The 17,021-nt window shown below is 47.9% G+C and overlaps 1 protein-coding gene across 1 annotated transcript in view; it reads left to right on the top strand.

Annotated features, from left to right (window-relative positions):
• Nucleotides 1–16,987, top strand: part of COG5 (component of oligomeric golgi complex 5) — a 343,620-nt gene extending 326,633 nt beyond the window's left edge. Inside the window, exon 22 of the mRNA XM_019543552.1 lies at nucleotides 15,998–16,987. Within this exon, the coding sequence (XP_019399097.1) occupies nucleotides 15,998–16,112 (115 nt within the window). The 3' untranslated portion in view covers nucleotides 16,113–16,987. The remainder of the gene's footprint in view (nucleotides 1–15,997) is intronic.
• Nucleotides 16,988–17,021: the final 34 nt, after the last annotated feature.

The following is a 17,021-nucleotide window of genomic DNA, read 5'->3' on the forward strand; positions in this document are numbered from 1 at the left end:
TCCAATGTTGCCCTTGCTTTTCCTCCGGCTCCCCACATATCTGAAAAAGGACTTTTTATTGTCCTTGATGCTCGAAGCTAGTTGGAGTTCAGCTGCAGCCTTGGCTTTCCTGGTTTGCTCCCTGCAGGACTGGACCGGACCAGTGCAGAATCACCCTTCATTGTTTCTTTGTAGGTGTTGGCTGATCCCATCCTGCCTTCAGTGTGGCATTTAGCTGTAGCAATAGGTGCTGCAGAAACTCTGCTTGTAGCCGTACTAAGATCTGATCTAGACCAGGGGTTGGCAGCATACAGCCCATGGGCTGGATCTGACCCACAGAGCTGGAAGTCCTTACCTCTGCCTGTACCTGAGCCTGAGCAGCAGGGAGTTGTACTAGGGCCATGCAGCTGGAAGCTGTATCTGCTTCTACCACTTCTTCCAGACCCCTGCACCTTCGCTAAGGCACAAGTGCAGTTTGTAGCCAGTGGGGAGCTGTGCCACAGCTGGGAGGCAGGGGAAGGGGTGGGAAGAAGCTTCTAGCTGCCCACCCCGAGCAGCTCCCTACTGGTTGGAAGCTGTGCCTGTGCTGCTGCCTAAGCCCTGCTTTTAAAACTGGCTTATTCTAATTTTCTAATCAATATTCTTTGATTGGTTTTATTTCTTTGTTTCACTCAAACTTTTGGGACTGGACTGGATCCGATTTCTTGTGGACTTGGACAGTGAATTGGGATTTATGTCCTTGGAAAAATGTAAGTGCAGGGGGGTTATCATCTCCTTGCCTTCACCACTGTAAAGTACTGTTCAACACTGTCCAGTTTCTTCTTTATCTTAGTTTAGGCTGCTTTGTTTTTACAACGTATCTAAGAAACTTAACAAAAATATGCTTGTTATAGAGGCATCTACTACAATTGTTTACCCTAATCATTACTATATGCTAAAGCTGCAATATAGGATATTTAGATCCTCTAATTTAAGGCCTTTTGCTTGGTTTAACTGGATCTCATTACTGGTGCAGTATTGATTGCTTCTTTTACTTTGCTGACCAAGCTAGTTGTCACATCTGCAAATGTTAATTCTGTGACCACTCAGAGACAGGATTTGGGACCTTCTGCTTAGCCACACTTCTGCAGCTTGGCTTAGGCCTCTTGAAAATGGCCAAGGCTGGCAACAGCCCCAGCGTGCATGCAGACAAAGTCCTCCACCGTTAGCAGACTGCCAAAGCCACCTGGACCATGACTGGAGCTTTGGTCCATGGCTTTAAAAGGTAGCCACCTTTTAAAGCCATGGACCAAAGCTCCAGTCATGGTCCATCCAGAGACATTTAATCACATTTGAGTAAGGTTTGCAGTAACTTGGCTAGTCTGCCTCCTGCTGACCAGAATTTGCCCCTGGCTACACTTCCAGCCAGCTATGTGGCTCAGCTCTGAGGATTGTTGACAACTTTGTTCAAGTCATTGCTAAGTTGCATGTCATGGACTAGACCGAAGAAGGAACTAGTATTAAAATAGCTGAACTTTGTAATCAAGCATTTGTATAGCTGTTGCAAAAGTAACATTGCCTGGGTGATTTTACATGAAATAGTTGTCCTTTTGATTTGTGTTGGAGAATGCAATGTGTTATATTACTTTGGGGAAATTAATTCTGCCATTGGAACATGTTTGCAAATGGTGCGTTTGCTGCAATTTCAATGTGTAATGACTCTGAAGCTGCTCTGGAGATCTGCTTTTCAAATATTATTTTAGTTGTGTTATCAGGTTACTTACAGCTCAGTTGAATGTTCTGCTCAGCTGACCCTAGCCTAAGGTGGGAACCACAGCCATAAAGAAGAGGTAGTCATAGTGTAATGCTCCTTCTGCTTAGTTTGCAGTAACTAAATGTTTTCAGTCCAACACAGTGTGAATATTGCCAACTGGTAGCTACTGATGAACTATTTTTGTGTATGCTTTTTGGTTCGTCTTCAGTACCAGATGTCTTCCTAGAGCCTGAGTGTTAACTGAGTTATTGGAATTAATATGGTGTTTCATAAACTAATTGATCCACATACTTTTTATGGTTTAAAAATCCAACCCCACATTTAGAGCAAGGTTTCTGTTTCTGTTTTATAACAAGACACTTAATGTCTGATCCAACTATAGTGAGAGTCTTTCCACTGACTTTGTTGAATTTAATGGAGATAAAACTGGGCCTATCACAGGTTGTCTTTAGTCCTGTTACAAGACATTAATCAAATCACTATTCTGCCTGCACTGTTTAAATGGGGCATTCAACACTGAAGTCAGTTACATTAGTTTTACACTGAGGTAAGACAGGTGAAAATTGGGCCCCAAATGTTCTCAACTATTTCTTGATAATCATATAAACAAGCTAGGAAAAGTGCTCTGGGTGAATGCAGGGGAAGGCATGTGCACAGCTCCTTGAAATACCACATTCCCAGAGCAGCTGCTGATGGCTTCTGCAAAATGGACATGTGTGTCCTGCATCTGGAATTCTCCAGTGTTTCCATCAGTGATGTGGACTGAGCCTGGCTGACATCTTGACCCCAGGTGGAAGCAGATTATACTGTAGCAGGTTAGTTTGGGGCTTACATAGTCAGACTGGCCCAAAGGTGCAACCTCCAGGGTTGCAGAAGAAGAGAGGTGCCCCCTTTGTAGCTCTGCAGGGGATGGCCCGTTCAGGGTTAGTGCTGACACATCCCTATCCTCTTGCAGTCTTGTTGGGGCCCCACTCGCTCAAAGTTGAATCATGAACCAGCATTAAGCCCTCCTGTTCCTCATAGCCAGAGGCTGCCCCTAAGTCTTGCTGAAACCACCCTGCCTCCTCCAGGGCTGTCTGCTTCTCAGTGCCAGGCCAGACCTCCCTGTGGTGGGTACTGTTTTGTTACTAGGTAGCACTCTCTCACCCTCCCATGCTGCACCCTGATCCTCACCCATTGCATACACACTCGGTGCCCTGCACCCCATGGGTGACTGGTGCCTCCTGAGTTGGGGGAGAGGACTTGCCCCCCAGCAGCCAGTCAGTGACTGGGGGTGGGGGGGTAAGGTCCCTGCAGCCAATTGTGCCAACCTGGAAGTGCCAGCACAGCGCTTCTCCTGGCATCCCATTCTCTGGCCGGCACTGTCAGGGGGGCACCAGTGCTCCCACCTGTCCCCAGTGCCTAAGTGGGAAGTGCTGGCTGTCAGGGGGTGCACCAGCGCTCTCAGGGGGTGCACGTGCACCCCTGTGCACCCTCTATGTATCACCACGGCTGCACCCTGAATGTCCCATACACTCAATGCCTAAGACCCCTGTGCCAATTACCCTGAACTCTAACCACCCTGGACAGCCCACGTGCTGTCCCAGAATCACCCTGGGCAGTCTCAGAGCCCAGTGGCCTCTCTAACCTCACTTGTGGGCCCGCAACCTCCCTCCCTTGCAGTCAGCTTGCCAGGCATGCTGCAGGGACAGCTGATCTAGCTCTGCATGCTAAAGCTCTGGACAGGAAGCAGCACAGCTGCATTTACATGAACTAATTAGCCTCTCAGCTGTGTTAATTGGCCCAGGCATGTTGCCATGTAAATGCAGCTATATTGCTTCCAGATCTGGAGGTAGTGCATGCAGAGCTAGCCCATGGCTGTGCCTTGATCATCAGTTAGAGAAGATCAGCTTGTGGGCTGGATCCAGCTGGCAAGCTGCTGGTTGGCCAGCGCCAACATGGATGCTGGCATGAAAGAGAGTGCACTTAGTAAATCTGTGGAAGGGGCCACGTGTGCTTTGGAGGACAGGAGGAGAATTCAAAATGATGTTGCCCTTGTTGAACTATGTCCTATTTATTTCACACCATTTCTCCAATTTGTCAAATGTGGAGGGCTTCACTGAAGAAGAAAACAGGAATGCCTGACCTGGCAGCAGTTCTGCAGAACAGGCACTGGGGGTTAGAGGAGAGCTGGGTACGAGCCCACAAAGACGCACTGTTCCAAAACAAGGGGAAAATGAACAGAGTGGACTGCCATAAACAAAAGCATCCTTGTAAGGCATGTGAAATAAGACTTCCACTCTGCACTGCGGGAACCTCAGCTAGGGTATTGTGTCCGGTTCTGGGCACCACACTTCAAGAAACCTGCAGGCCAAGCCCTGGAGCCACTGGAATAAGAAGGAGGCTGGGCGCTTAGCCCTTACTACACCTCTTCCCTCCCCTCCCCTCCCAATCCAGGAGCAAGGAGAGCAGGCCAAGGAGAGGGTCCAGAGAAGAGCAACAAGAATGATCAGACACCTAAAAAACATGGCCTATGAGGAAATGGAGGGGGTGCCTTGTTTTTTTCAGTCTGGACAAGAGAAGGTGGAGAGGAGACAGGGTAACAGTCTGCAAATATGTAAACAGTTATGACCAGATGAATTGGTGGAGCAACTGTTCCCCACAGATCGTTTCAGAGCTCAGTGACGCACATTTATGACCCTATCCTGATGTCCGATCTGTGCCTTTGGGGAGCCATGTCCATGTTTAGCATTTATTCTTTGTATATTACTAGAGCACCTAAGAGGTCTGACCATGACCCAGGACCTGTCACATTCAGTGCTGTCTAAACACTGGGTCTGTCCAACTGAATAATGGGAGGGTTTGCAAGTTGGGGCCTTCACACTTAACGTACTATGTAAATACTAACTAATTAATTAAAATTGTTTCCATTGATACATATTAAGATTCCTCTAGCAGACAGTATCCAGATCATAGGCTTGTCAGTTATTTTAATTTAGATATAAATCTTCATGGTTGGAAAGAACATTCTATAAAAAAACCTGTCTGGTATTATATAATCAGCTTGTCCTGAATTCCAAGAAAGCTGATGTTTTTGTTCAAGCAAGTGAAGTAATTTAATAAATGCTTTAAAATCTTTTCTACTTCATGTGGGAGGGCATCTTAAACTCACACTTTTTTCTTACTTCTTATAGCATTTTTAATGAAGCATTAATATATGCAGGGCATCCCACCAACCCTTTATCCTTAGCTTTCTCTTGCAAATGATATTTGTAATATATATCATGTCTTAGCTTTCTAAATGGAAGCTGAATTACCAAACAGGTTTTCTGGCCTTTACTAGACTGAAAGATGGGGATTGTGGAGCATTACTGGGCCTGGTCCCTTAGGGGTACATTCTGTAGGTTATACAGATTAGATTTTTTCCTTTTTCTTTAACATCAAGACTATGCACTGTCATTCACTTTGTGCATGAGACAACAAATGTGATTGCATCCGTTTCCTTACTGGATGCTGTATGATGTTGGTTTACCCCCCAAAAGCCATACATTCTTCAACTGCTTTTTATTTCCAAGTCTCTTTTAGCCTATTATATCTGATGCAAAATTTTTACAATAGCACAAAGCAACAACTGAACTCTTTCATGCCAGCTTTGTCCAAGCCAGTTTTTATAAACAGTTGCCAGAACGTCATCTTCCTCAGATACATTCAGGCTGTTAATAAAACTAGTTCATCTCCCAGAGGAGATTACACATGACGGCACCTCTTTTGACACCAATTGCCAAGTATTTTTCATTGTCAGCACACAAGGGGTATAGCACTCTCCAGGGAGTAACCCCAGCTCTCACCAGCACATCTTGCTGCCCTCTATCTCCATAAGGAGTAGCCCAGAGCCTACCTCTAAAATTAGTCATTTCCTTCAACAAAGAGGAACTCATCCCAGAGCGAGTTCCTAAGTTTCAAAACTCCTCACACCCAAACAATAACCAGTCCTATTTTTAATTAAATGTAGGCACCTCTGACCCAAGCTGTCCCTGTGGTTGGTCAAGGTGAATTGTCAGTGGCCATGTACAGGTGTTCAGTTGCTACTGGTAGAAACACCGCTCTCCCCATAGAAACCAGAAGCATAGAAATGTTCATGCTCTTTCTCCGTGCCTGAAAACAGTGGTTCCAGGAGACAAATAACTGGACTCCAGCCAGGGGGAGGTCGGTCCTAGGACAGTTCCTCCGGGGATTGGACACTTTCCTCCTGGATTCGTTCCTTCTGGGGCCTAGGAAGAGTAGAGCCAGTGGAAAGGCTCCTGTGCAGTCCTGAGACTGGGATCACCCTGGTCTGGAGAAGGCACAGGGGCAGCGTGTCAACTGGGAGGAGGGGAGAGGGGCAGCCGCCAGCTGCTCCGTGCTGGCTCCTCACAAGAGCAGGAGGGACTCGCTCCCGGGACTCTGGCGTGAGAAGCAGGCTTTCCTGGGTGCTCCGTCCCCTGGAGCTAGGCAGAGCCCCGCCTGCTTCTCGCACTGGGGTCCCTGAAGTGAGAAGCGAGCTGGAGGTTTTGCCTTGCTGCTCCCCTCCCGCCCTGAGCAGTGTGGGAGCGAGGGGAGTAGCAGCCACCACCCTGCACCTCCCTGCAGTCTTGGGTTTTAGGAAGTTGGGTGGGCTTTGCCAGCCCCGCTGGCTTCCCCTGGATGCCTGTGGTGATTTAAAAGCCAGCAGGGCCGGGTAGTGGTTTCAGAGGAAGCCTCTCCATGCCAGGTCTCTAACCCTGCTGGCTTCCCTTGCTATCCCTGCCACCCAGCTGGATGGCACGTGGCACGAGGGGAAGCTGCTGGGGCAAGAGACCAGGCTGAAGGAGACTTTGCGGAGTAGTAGGGAGGGAGCTGCTGCCCACCCCTCGGGGGGGGGGCTGTGGCCCCCTGCCTGCTCCTCCCGCTGGAGCCGAGGAGTGTGGGGGAGGTTGCTCCACGACTCCCTCCTCTCTGCTCCCTGCGAGAGAGCAGAAGCAGAGGAACAGCTGCTCACTACTCCCCAGACTGGGGTCCTTGATTTGGGGAATGGGTGGAGGGCTTTAGACAAAGCTCTGGGTGCCTGAAGCAGCTGCTGCGGCTCCCTGCCTCTTCCCCAACCTGGGCACTGCCTGGCGTGGGGACGGGGTTAGGGGCTGTGCTGTGCTGCTCCCTCCCCCTCCTGGACTGCTCCAAGAGGGAAGAGAGCAGCCAGCACTGCTGTCTGCCCCTTCCTCAAGCCAGGCACTGTCCGGCATGGGAAAGGGGCTGGGGGCTTTGCTCCCCCACTCTGCTCCCAGCCTGGCAGCGGAGTGAAGGCTGCTTCCTGCCTGTTCCCAGCCTGCAGTCGGGGAAGGTGGAGGGAGTATCTCCTCGCGCCTTCCCCAGATCAAGATCACCCTGACTTGGAGAAAGCCAGGAGTTTTCATAGACATCAGGGCTGGAAGGGACCTCGGAAGATCATGGAGTCCAGCCCCCTGCCCCAGGGGCAGGAAGTCAGCTGGGGTGTCCCGGATGAAGACCTGCATGCACCCTTTCCCGGTAGAAATGTCTGTCTGTTTGTGGCCAGTGTTATCCCTCCAGCTATTGACGTCGCCTCTGTTCTTCCCTGGCTTTACTTTCCCTAGCCTTACCTGATCCAAGCGCAGTCTCACTGCGGCTGGATGGACGGGATTCCTGGCAACGTGCCACCACGTCCTCTAATGTATTAGAATTATCCTTGAGTTAAACCAGTATTATGCAGATGTGGAGCCTGACACTGAAGTGGGATTGGCTCAGCCAGTCAGACCATGGTCAGCTAAACTCGACAAGTTGCATCTCAGGATGCCAAATCCCTGTGCTCTGGCAGGCTGCTGCCTCCTGCAACTTCACATGCGTTTGCCTTTAGATTTCCAGCTCTCTCCTCCCAGACCTTCCAGCCTGCCTGCTCGCAGCTCGTCCTCGGGCTGGCTAACTGCCCCCGTGATTCTCTGAAGCGGAGAGTCTCTCATGGATCATTTCAGTGCCTCGTGGTGCACATGTAGCCACATACTCTAGGCTGTATGTGTGTTTCTTTATTAATTGCTCCTATCATGGGCATCGCAGTTCCCATGCCAACGGTTCCTATCAGAATTATGATAAAGGTAGCACGGGAGATGCAAGAAACTGTTCAAAACCTGGATTTGGAAAAGCAGGGGACTTGAGCAGGATTTTTAGATCTGTATTTGTTGCCTGTATATAAACAAAAGGACACCTTGGGCCCAACAAGGGGCTTGATATTAAGAAACTCTTAATTGACTGTAATAACATTAAGCATTAATTGAGGCTCTGGGATTCAGTCAGGTGGGTCCCATTGTAAGAGATGCCCTTTAACAGTCTTTAAAAATGTTTAAAGGTAGAAAGAGAAACAAAGTAGTTAATAGAATTTGAGACAAACCAGTGAGAGGCTTGTATTTTAATGGTGTTCCCTTATTCCCTTTGGCTATTAGTGTTTTTATAAGGAAAACACATGCTTGATGGTCTTTTGACTGTATTAAAGCTGGTGTTAACTATCCTACTGGGAGAAAAGGGAAGACATGAGCTGTGGTGTTTTCAGGCTACTGCTAGAGTCTGACTCTGATTCCTTGAAGACAAAATCAGACAAACTTGCACTAAAGAGAAAGACAAGAATAGCACATTTTTAAAAATGCAGCTTTTGCTTCTGGGGTTTTGCCCTGCAGCCTTGTAGGCTGAGCTCAAGGTTGTCCCAGCAATTGGCTGTGTAGGGTGTTGCTCGTAGCTGCCTTTCTGCTCACTGCAGTATTGCAAGAGATGGAGTTTTTAGCTAAATGAGACCCTTTATTAGACACATTTTAGAGAAAGACAGGAGGAAGGAGGAAACCAGCTGGGGAAGCATCATGACTCAGTAGGAGGGGTGGGACAGCAGAACATCCCGGTGTGGTTCTGGCTTTGGCCAGCCCCAGTAGATCAAGCAGTGTCATTGCATTTCCTCTCACATGTGCTGTGGTCAGGGGATCTTCAAGATGGTCAAAGCCCACTGTGGTCACAGTAGATCCTGAGGGCCCAAAGAATGGTGAGCACGGTCCCCATGGCAGTACAGCTCACTCCTTCCATCCCACCCAGCAAGTCAGCGCCATTGTTTTTTGCAGTAAATCCAGATAAACCAACCTCTGAAATGGAAAGAGGTGGCAATGTTGCCCTTAGGAAAACAATAAATGGAAGAGCCTTTCAGAAGCTCTTCTCCCTCCTGTCTCTGCAAACATTTCCTCTAATAACTAGAATCTCTCAGCTCATTGCCTGGTGGTCCCATGGCACTGCCTGGCAGACACTTGTCCTGGTTCCTTTAAGCCTGGGGCGGGCAATTATTTCGGGTGGAGGGCCGCTTACTCAGTTTTGGCAGGCTGTCGAGGGCCACGTGGGTAGCCCTGCTCCTTGACAGGTGCCCCCCCACCCCTTGGGACCAATGTCCAAATGTCTTGGGACCAATGTCCTAGGGCCAGCACCGGCGGTGCCCAGAGCAGGGCGCAGGCCAGCAGGGGTCTGGGAAGCCGGGCTGGGCTGCACCAGCAGGGAGATGGGGGAGCTGGCCCGGCTCTGTAGAGCCCCTGCTAGCTGGGACCCCCTGCTCTGGGCCCTGCCAGCACTGGCCCTGGGGCACCAGTGTGGGCTCCCTGCCCACTCACACCCAGTGCCCCCCAGCCCCACGGTACAGGTGAGGGGCAGCGCACAGCCCCAACCCCCTGCTTGCCAGCAGGGAAGAAGCTGGTGCTGAGCGCAGGGAAAAGTGGCCCCTCGCTCACCCCATGGCCGGTGCTCGCAGCCCACGCAGGGCTGTCTGAAGCAGGCACAGGTAGTCCCAGGTGGGCTGCGAGCGGCTGGAACCAAGGGGAAAGAAATATTAATTTTCTACATTTAGGCCGGATAGAATAGCCTCGCAGGCCGGAAGTGGCCCTCAGGCTGTATTTTGCCCACCCGTGCTTTAAGCCATGTAGCCTGGTTAGTCTTTCTGTCCTTACTGTTGCTGCCTTAAGCAAACAACTAGGTGGTTTGGACTCCCACGGACAGCACAGAGCACAGGCCTGTGCATAACGTGAGTACAGCCTCCGAGTGCACAAATCATGACTAGCTTTTCAGACCAAGGAGGGAAGAGGGGAGGAGCTACGGATGTGGATGAGTAGAAAAAGGGAGGATCCTTTGAATCCAATACTTGAGTCCAAGCTTACTTCTCCATAGGCCTCTAAGAGTTAAAGGTGGGTGGTCTACAGTAGTTCTCAGGCTTTTCACTGCATTTCAACATTGGGCAAGTCGGACCAGATTCAAAGTACAACACAACCCCATCGGACACACCAACTTGCAGTGGCTGAGTCGGACTTGCAGGTGCAGTCCAGTAGTAAGCCTCTGGGCCTTGTGTTTCTGGTGAATAATGTTTAGGGGTCTATTTATAGTTCAAACCCAACAGAAAAAACCCACAATGATTTTTCTGTAATATGAATAATTGGAAAACACCATGAGGAGGGGAATCTGCCAGAAGTTTTGGACTTAGCCATCATTAGGACAGAAATGTCTAAGCACTGGTGTTTGGCATCAGAAAAGCAAAATTCTGGTTTAAAATAGGGAAAAAGCAATTTATTTCCCTAACCACGTCAGTCGTGAGGGCCATCTGTGCTATGACCAGGAGCCTCTGGGACCTGAGCTTCTGTTTCAAAGTGACTGCAGTTCATGCTTGGCCACAGAGCCGTTGGGTTTGTTTGATGTTAGTTCAGAAGCACAATAGGAGTAAATCATTTTAAAATCCCTTTCGATCTCATTTATGATTCATCTAGCTACAGTTCTTCTGAATAGCAAAAATAACTGTCTTGCTGTTTTCTTCGCATTTGTGTGTCTGCCATAAAATACACAGTAGTTAAAATCACAGGACCCTGTGTTGAGTCTAGCTCCTGATTAAAGTTGTTGGAGAAACAATGGGAGCTAATTGTTTTGGTGGCAAAGGATGCCAAACGAATTGTGTGGCTGTAAAATGCTGCTGCACCCAGTGAGCTTTCTGTGGGCAGGGGGGTATTCCTGAAGATGGCTTTGACCCTCAGTGGATTAACGATATCTCAGTCTGTGCAACGTGTGGCTTTGTGTTAATGATAACCTTGAGGGTTGTCCTCTGCACTAGGTAATGTTATCTTGAGCTAACATTAAGGCTTTGAATGCTACTGTGATGTGCGGTAGAATGCAAACAGGATGAAATAAAGTCTAGCAAGCAGTGTGGTGATACCGAGCTGACAGGAAGCACTTCTGCTGCCGAAATGTGATGTGTGCATTTGATTATTCCAAGACGTGCCCTCCTCACTCTCCCCTTGCTCTGACAGTCCTGCTTTGCATATAGTATTACAATACAAACATTCATCGTACACACACGTTCTCTCATCCCTCTCTCACAGAGTATTTAAAATCTGGACTCTCCCTGACCAAGGTTGCTGATCCTGAAGTGTGTCTGTGGAGGGGCGGGGGATGCATTTGAAGCAGTGCTTGGAGCCGTACTCAGAGAAGTTTTCTAGCTTCCTCTTTTCTGCTCTCCAGCACAGCTCCCCGGGCTCTGTGCAGGCGAGCAGCCCCTCACTGATCCTGCGTGTGATCTCAGTGCAGCTTGGGCTGTGGCTGGTCACTCACTGCATTCGCGACGGGGAGCCGGCCTGGGCTGCAGGTACTTAGCGTGCTCAGGAAGGTGACCAAGGCTCACTAGTCACTGTTATTTTGACTGCATGACTAAAACGTTAACTCTGAGGAGGAGACAGTCTGTTGCGAGTGGTGCTGTGGAAGGGGGTCTGCGCAGCAGTGCTGCCCCAGCACACGATATAAAGCGCAGGGGTTCCTGCAGCACTCAGTCCTTTGCACATCTCTGCTCATGTGGAAGCTGTTAACTCACCGAGCCACAGCAGTGTCTGTAGAGTCCTTCCCCCCAGCACCGTAGCAGGAGCGGTCCCAACGCGGCCTGCTGATTCCAGCAGTCCAGCCCTGTGACATGGGTACCGCTGGCATCCCACGATTCCCTCATGTTCTGCAGATATTACCCCAGTGCCTGGGGCAAGCAGTTATTATGAGCTCGCTGTTGCCCAGCTTCTACTCTGCACATGTGGATGCATGTTCTTCTGGCAAGTCCTCTGTGAGACCCAGATCCTTCTCTTCTGGCTCGGGAGGTCTGAGCTCTGGACTGTGCTGTGATCAGAAGGAAGTGGTGGATTTGCTCTGCAAAGCAGCAGTCAACTGGCAGGTTCTGTGGCTCCTCAGAGTCTGTGGAGCTGTGACTCTCTCCCCATCTCTCCAGCAAACTGGCCGTGCAGGACCCTAGGCCTCCAGGCAGGCTCTCTGACTGATAGTCCTGTTTGGTGGGTAGCTCTGCATAGATGTTTAGGGTCAGAAGGGACCTTAGCAGATTGTCAAGTCCAACCCCCTGCCCTGGGCAGGAAAGAGCGTTGGGGTCAGACGACCCCAACCAGGTGCTTGTCCAGTCTCCTCTTAAAGACCTTCAAGGTAGGGGAGAGTATCACTTCCCTTGGAAGCCCATCCCAGATTCTGGTAACCCTTACTGTAAAGAAGTTCTTCCTATAACAATGTGACCTCCTAAGTCAGCCTTTGCTGAGGGGCATTGTTGATTTATTGATAACTGCTGTTTCTCATGGGCAACTAAGCAGGATTATACCCTATGCCTTACTGCTGATTTCTCTGATTTGATGTTGTGCCTCTCAGCTGCACTCCCTTGGTCCCTGCAGTAATGTATTTGCCTCACCTGCCATCGTTCTGGGTCTGTAGTATGACAACCTCACAGAAAGATCAACACACCTGTTTCAATGTTGTGCTAACTAGCTGCTGCCCTGCCTCTAAGAGGATACGCTCTCCTGCCTGCCTGGACACCACTCCTGTAAAGCTGCAAGCATCTGCTTTCCCCAGGGCTCCTGTCTGCCCGCTGCATAAGCAAACACATGCCCTGGTATGTAGCCTCCAGCTTGATCATGTGGGTGGCTACTGCAGAGCTGTGGTATCTCATAGTCACTCCTGAACCAGTACCTTGTTAGAGCCCCTGGAAGCCAGCAGCTAAGATTTAAAAAAAAAAACAAAAAAAAAAACCCCGGGGGGGAAGTGGGGGAGGGTTTCTAACACATGGTCCTAACCTCAATTTTAGACACCAGCATGAATCATCAGATCTTCAAAAGGACTGAGTCGCTCACAGCTCCATTTGGAGGTGCTGATTTCAAGTGCTGAGTTGCTGATGACCTTCAGGGAGTGCACAGTGCACAATTTGGAGGAATAGTACCTAGGATTCTGGGAATGTGACGTTTGCTCCCCAGGACATTGCATCTCTCACACTTGTGTGAGAGTTTGTCACGTGGTGCTGAAAGCCTCCCTCACAGCAGCTGGTATTCCCTGCATATATTGAGGTACCTAAAACTGTGGTCCCTGCTCCTCCTAGGAGTGGCCACCATTGTTCTGTGGCAAGTCAGTTTGTGACTCCATTAGGATGGCTGCCCTGCCTGCCTTTGTTACCCAGGGAGGTGTCTGGCCTAGCCTACTTCAGGGTGCTATTGGGTGGAACGCAGGCCTGAACATCATTGCTGGGGACAGGAATTGAACATTAGGCAATTAATTGTTTCTACTGTGCCCTTTTCTGCTAGCTAAGGGGACACCCATGTGGTTCATCGCTTCCGGTACCTTCTGTGTCCTCAAATAGTCAAAAGTGTAATCAACTTGGCTTCTCCACCAATCCCAGTGTCATAGCAGCGGTGGTTTTATCATGTTGAGCAGATGGAGAGGCTGCAAGCTGCCAGCATCACTTAAGCTTTAGAGCAAAGAGAAGAGTTTCTTGGTATCTGTTTACTGCAAAAATAGCTTCATAAGTTACTGTGCTGCTATTTTATTGTGGTAGAGAATTAAACTTCCTGTATGTCCCCTTCAAGTTCAGACAGGACAGGTACACAGACAGGTGATAGTCATTGGCTCCTTGTAGTCTTAACATCCTGGGTTCACAGCTGTTACGATCACGATGGTGACTGCATTGGTCTTTCTGAAATCGTTTTCCTTAGAACTGGCATTTCACTCTCAACCTTACCTCAAGTTAGTACTTTCGAAGTAGTGCACTGCCCAACCTGTTATGCACATTCACTCGCTTTGGGATTCAAATATGGATATTTATGTTCTGCCTGAGCATGAAGCTGTGACTTAAGTCACATGGTCAACTCTTCCTGAAAGGTATTTCTGTATAGAGGCTGACTACTGGCTTGCATCCACAGATTTTAAACCATAAGGGACCTTAAAGTTCCTCTAGTTTCACCTTCTCCAGAAGAGGAGACAGGAAACTGATGACATTTTTTTTTATAGCCTAAGTCCATAACTTATGCATGAGCCTCTAGCATAGTTTGATATCCAGGTTTGATTCCAGGTGTATCTACCACTTTCCTAGTCAAGATAGTTGTTCCAGTGGTTAATTAACATTCACTCTTAAAATGCATCTTAGTCCTCTGCCACTGCATTGGTATACTCTTGTTACAGAGCCCTCTCTCAGGACGCTTTTCTCCATGTAGCTATTTAAAAGACTAACAGCCTTTTACCTTCAGCTGCTGCAGTATATGGCCTGTGAAAACATTTAAGGTTGACATTCTTCCACAGCAGGACTTACTTCCCTTATACAGGACTTCCTCTTAGGCAGGTTCCTCCTAAAATGTAGTGACTTTAGCTGTGAAGGTTGAGGCATGAATTTTGTGTCTCACCCTCCCATCTTTCCTCCTTCAGATGAACAAATACCCCATCATCAACCAGACATACTAAACAAGGTATCCCACAGTAATTCATATGTTTTTTCTCTCAGCCGTCTGCCCTGCATCAGCTGTAGTTCAGGACAGAAAGCTGCATTTCTTGATTATCTGATGAGTGTTAAACTGTTTTGTTATTAGCAACTCTTTCCATTTTGAGAAATGGGTTAAAGGGACTGAAGGATGGGATTGGAGGATATTGCCTAATTTAAACACAGGCCAACTTCCGTCACCCACTGGGCCTCCTTAGTGCTCCTTGAAAGGTCTGCCCAGTCAGGTAAGACTTTCTTTACTGCTGTGGCATGTTGAAGCCACCAGGCTCTGACTGGAAGAATACAGACTGAGAAGAAATTATGAACTGTGTGCGAGTCTCCTCTCTGACCTCCACTCTCCAAAATAATGGGTCACTTACATGTCTTTCTAAATTAGTCCACCTTTTTTGCTGGGGAAAATGGAGGCTTTTATACTGGAACTTGAATTGTTTCAATTCCTTCCTGGTGGCTGCAGCAATATTGCAGTTGCAGCTCTTGTTGGATAGATAAAGGACAATGATTGTCAACTGAGTTACTAGTATACAACTACAGAGGACACAAGTATTTGCACTACCTGATTATCAGTAAAAATCAAAATCTATTTTTAAACTTCAGCAGGTAACATTTAATGTGAGAAAATGCATGTTTATCCTTTTGCTAAATCAAGTAAACAAGACTTCTACTCTTTAAGTACCCACTGAGCAGCACTGGATGAATGTTAGAGCCTGCATCACATTATGATAATCGTCCCTTCCAGCCTTAAAAAAAATCTAAGTTTGTGGGAGCCGTGTGTCTGCTGGAGTGCAGGATCCGATCTGTGCTGCCAGTGTTTGAGAAAAACCAACAGCAATATACAAGTAAATACATAAAATGCAAGTCTGATGGTTCACAGCAGGATTTCCCAAATGGTAGAGGCATGGAAAACTGGCCAGGTAGGGGGCACTGCCAGACTACGCAGTTGTTCATGTCTCTGCTTTCTTGTAAGCAGTCGCATCACCAGCTGGAATCTGTTCTTTTTATGTTCTGAAAGGTCATCAGTGCAGCACACTGTGCATGTGTTTGGGCCTCAGAGCTGTTGTTTTAGGTGGGCTGCAAAGTGACAATACTGATAACTAGTTCACTGCTCAAAACATATCAGGAAGGAGAGAAAACATGCTGGTCTTTATGAAGTGTAAGGAGAAAGGGACACGAAAGCTAACACCACAGAGTGAGAGTAGGGGCTCTGGTGGTACATTTTCTTTTCTTGACAGGAGGGGACAGGGAAGGACCAACTTGTGATCAGGTGGGAGAACACTGGTTTAGCAATAGAGTGAGTATAAGGCAGTGTTTGGAGTCGAGTGCAGTTTCAGTACTGCCAGTTCTACATTAAAACTACTAAGACCCACCAATTATTTGTAGATACCCTTTAATCATACAGATGGTTCATCTTTTCTAATTAATCACTTAATTCTGCCTAACATATTTCTTTTTCTCTTTTTACTCAGAGGTGCACTGGAAGCTTATGTTCAGTCAGTGAGAACAAGGGAAGGAAAGGAGTTTGCACCAGTCTATCCCATCATGGTTCAACTGCTGCAGAAAGCAATGTCTACACTGCAGTAAAAACATCTAGAAGACTTGTTAATACAGAAATTGAAGAGTGATGGAGTTGGGTTGTTGGCATTGATTCACATGTTTATGGGATTAACCAAAGCTTTTTTAATACTACTGTCACTATTTAAAGTGCTGTTAATGAGATACCAACCTAGTCTAACAAAGTGTACACAATCCTCTTTCTGAGCTCTAGTTAACTGAATTTTGGGAACAGGCTTACATCAAAACAAAGGTTTTGTTGGAATAAATGTAATTTCCTGACATGGTCACTAAGAAGAGGTCATTATTGTTTGAGAATCATTTTCTAATGCCCTTTTGGGTAAGACGCAAACATTAGGACCTGCTCATAATGTTCTAGGGCAGCAGGGGCTAACTTTCTGCCAGGTTTGCCACAAATTATCTCTGTACTTCCCCACATGCCACTCAGCTCTGCTGCTCTGCTTTCTGCTCTCAGCCCTGTGCTCCTTGCCTGAGCTGCAGCTTTCTCCTCCACCTGCTGCTGGGCTCTCCATCCTCTCCCCAGCTGGCTGTCTGTGCTACTTAAGGCACCCGTGCCACAGGCTGCCCACCCTATTCTATAACAGTCTACAAAAAATTGGTTTCCCATAAATAGAGCACAGAGAGCCTTAGTTCTTAGCATTGTGCAGGCAAAGATAGCACTTTTTGAAGGCTAAGAGGAGAAGCCTCATTAGGATGCAGTTTATATCTAAACATTTCATCTGAAAAGCACTAAGTTTACTACAAGGGAAGCATTTTAATTTCTAAACTAATGTAGAGCTGATTCTCTGTAGCACTGCTGAAGCTTTGAAGTAACTTATCCTGCTGTTACTTTTTTCTTTTTGCTACCAGTGTAATAAAGAGCACCCACTATCTTTTGATCTTGAATTCAGTATTTGAAATTCTATCAGCAGCAGCTTA

Source organism: Crocodylus porosus, unplaced genomic scaffold, assembly GCF_001723895.1.
Source record: "Crocodylus porosus isolate Cpor-Errol unplaced genomic scaffold, CroPor_comp1, whole genome shotgun sequence".
Taxonomy (NCBI): Eukaryota; Metazoa; Chordata; order Crocodylia; family Crocodylidae; genus Crocodylus; species Crocodylus porosus.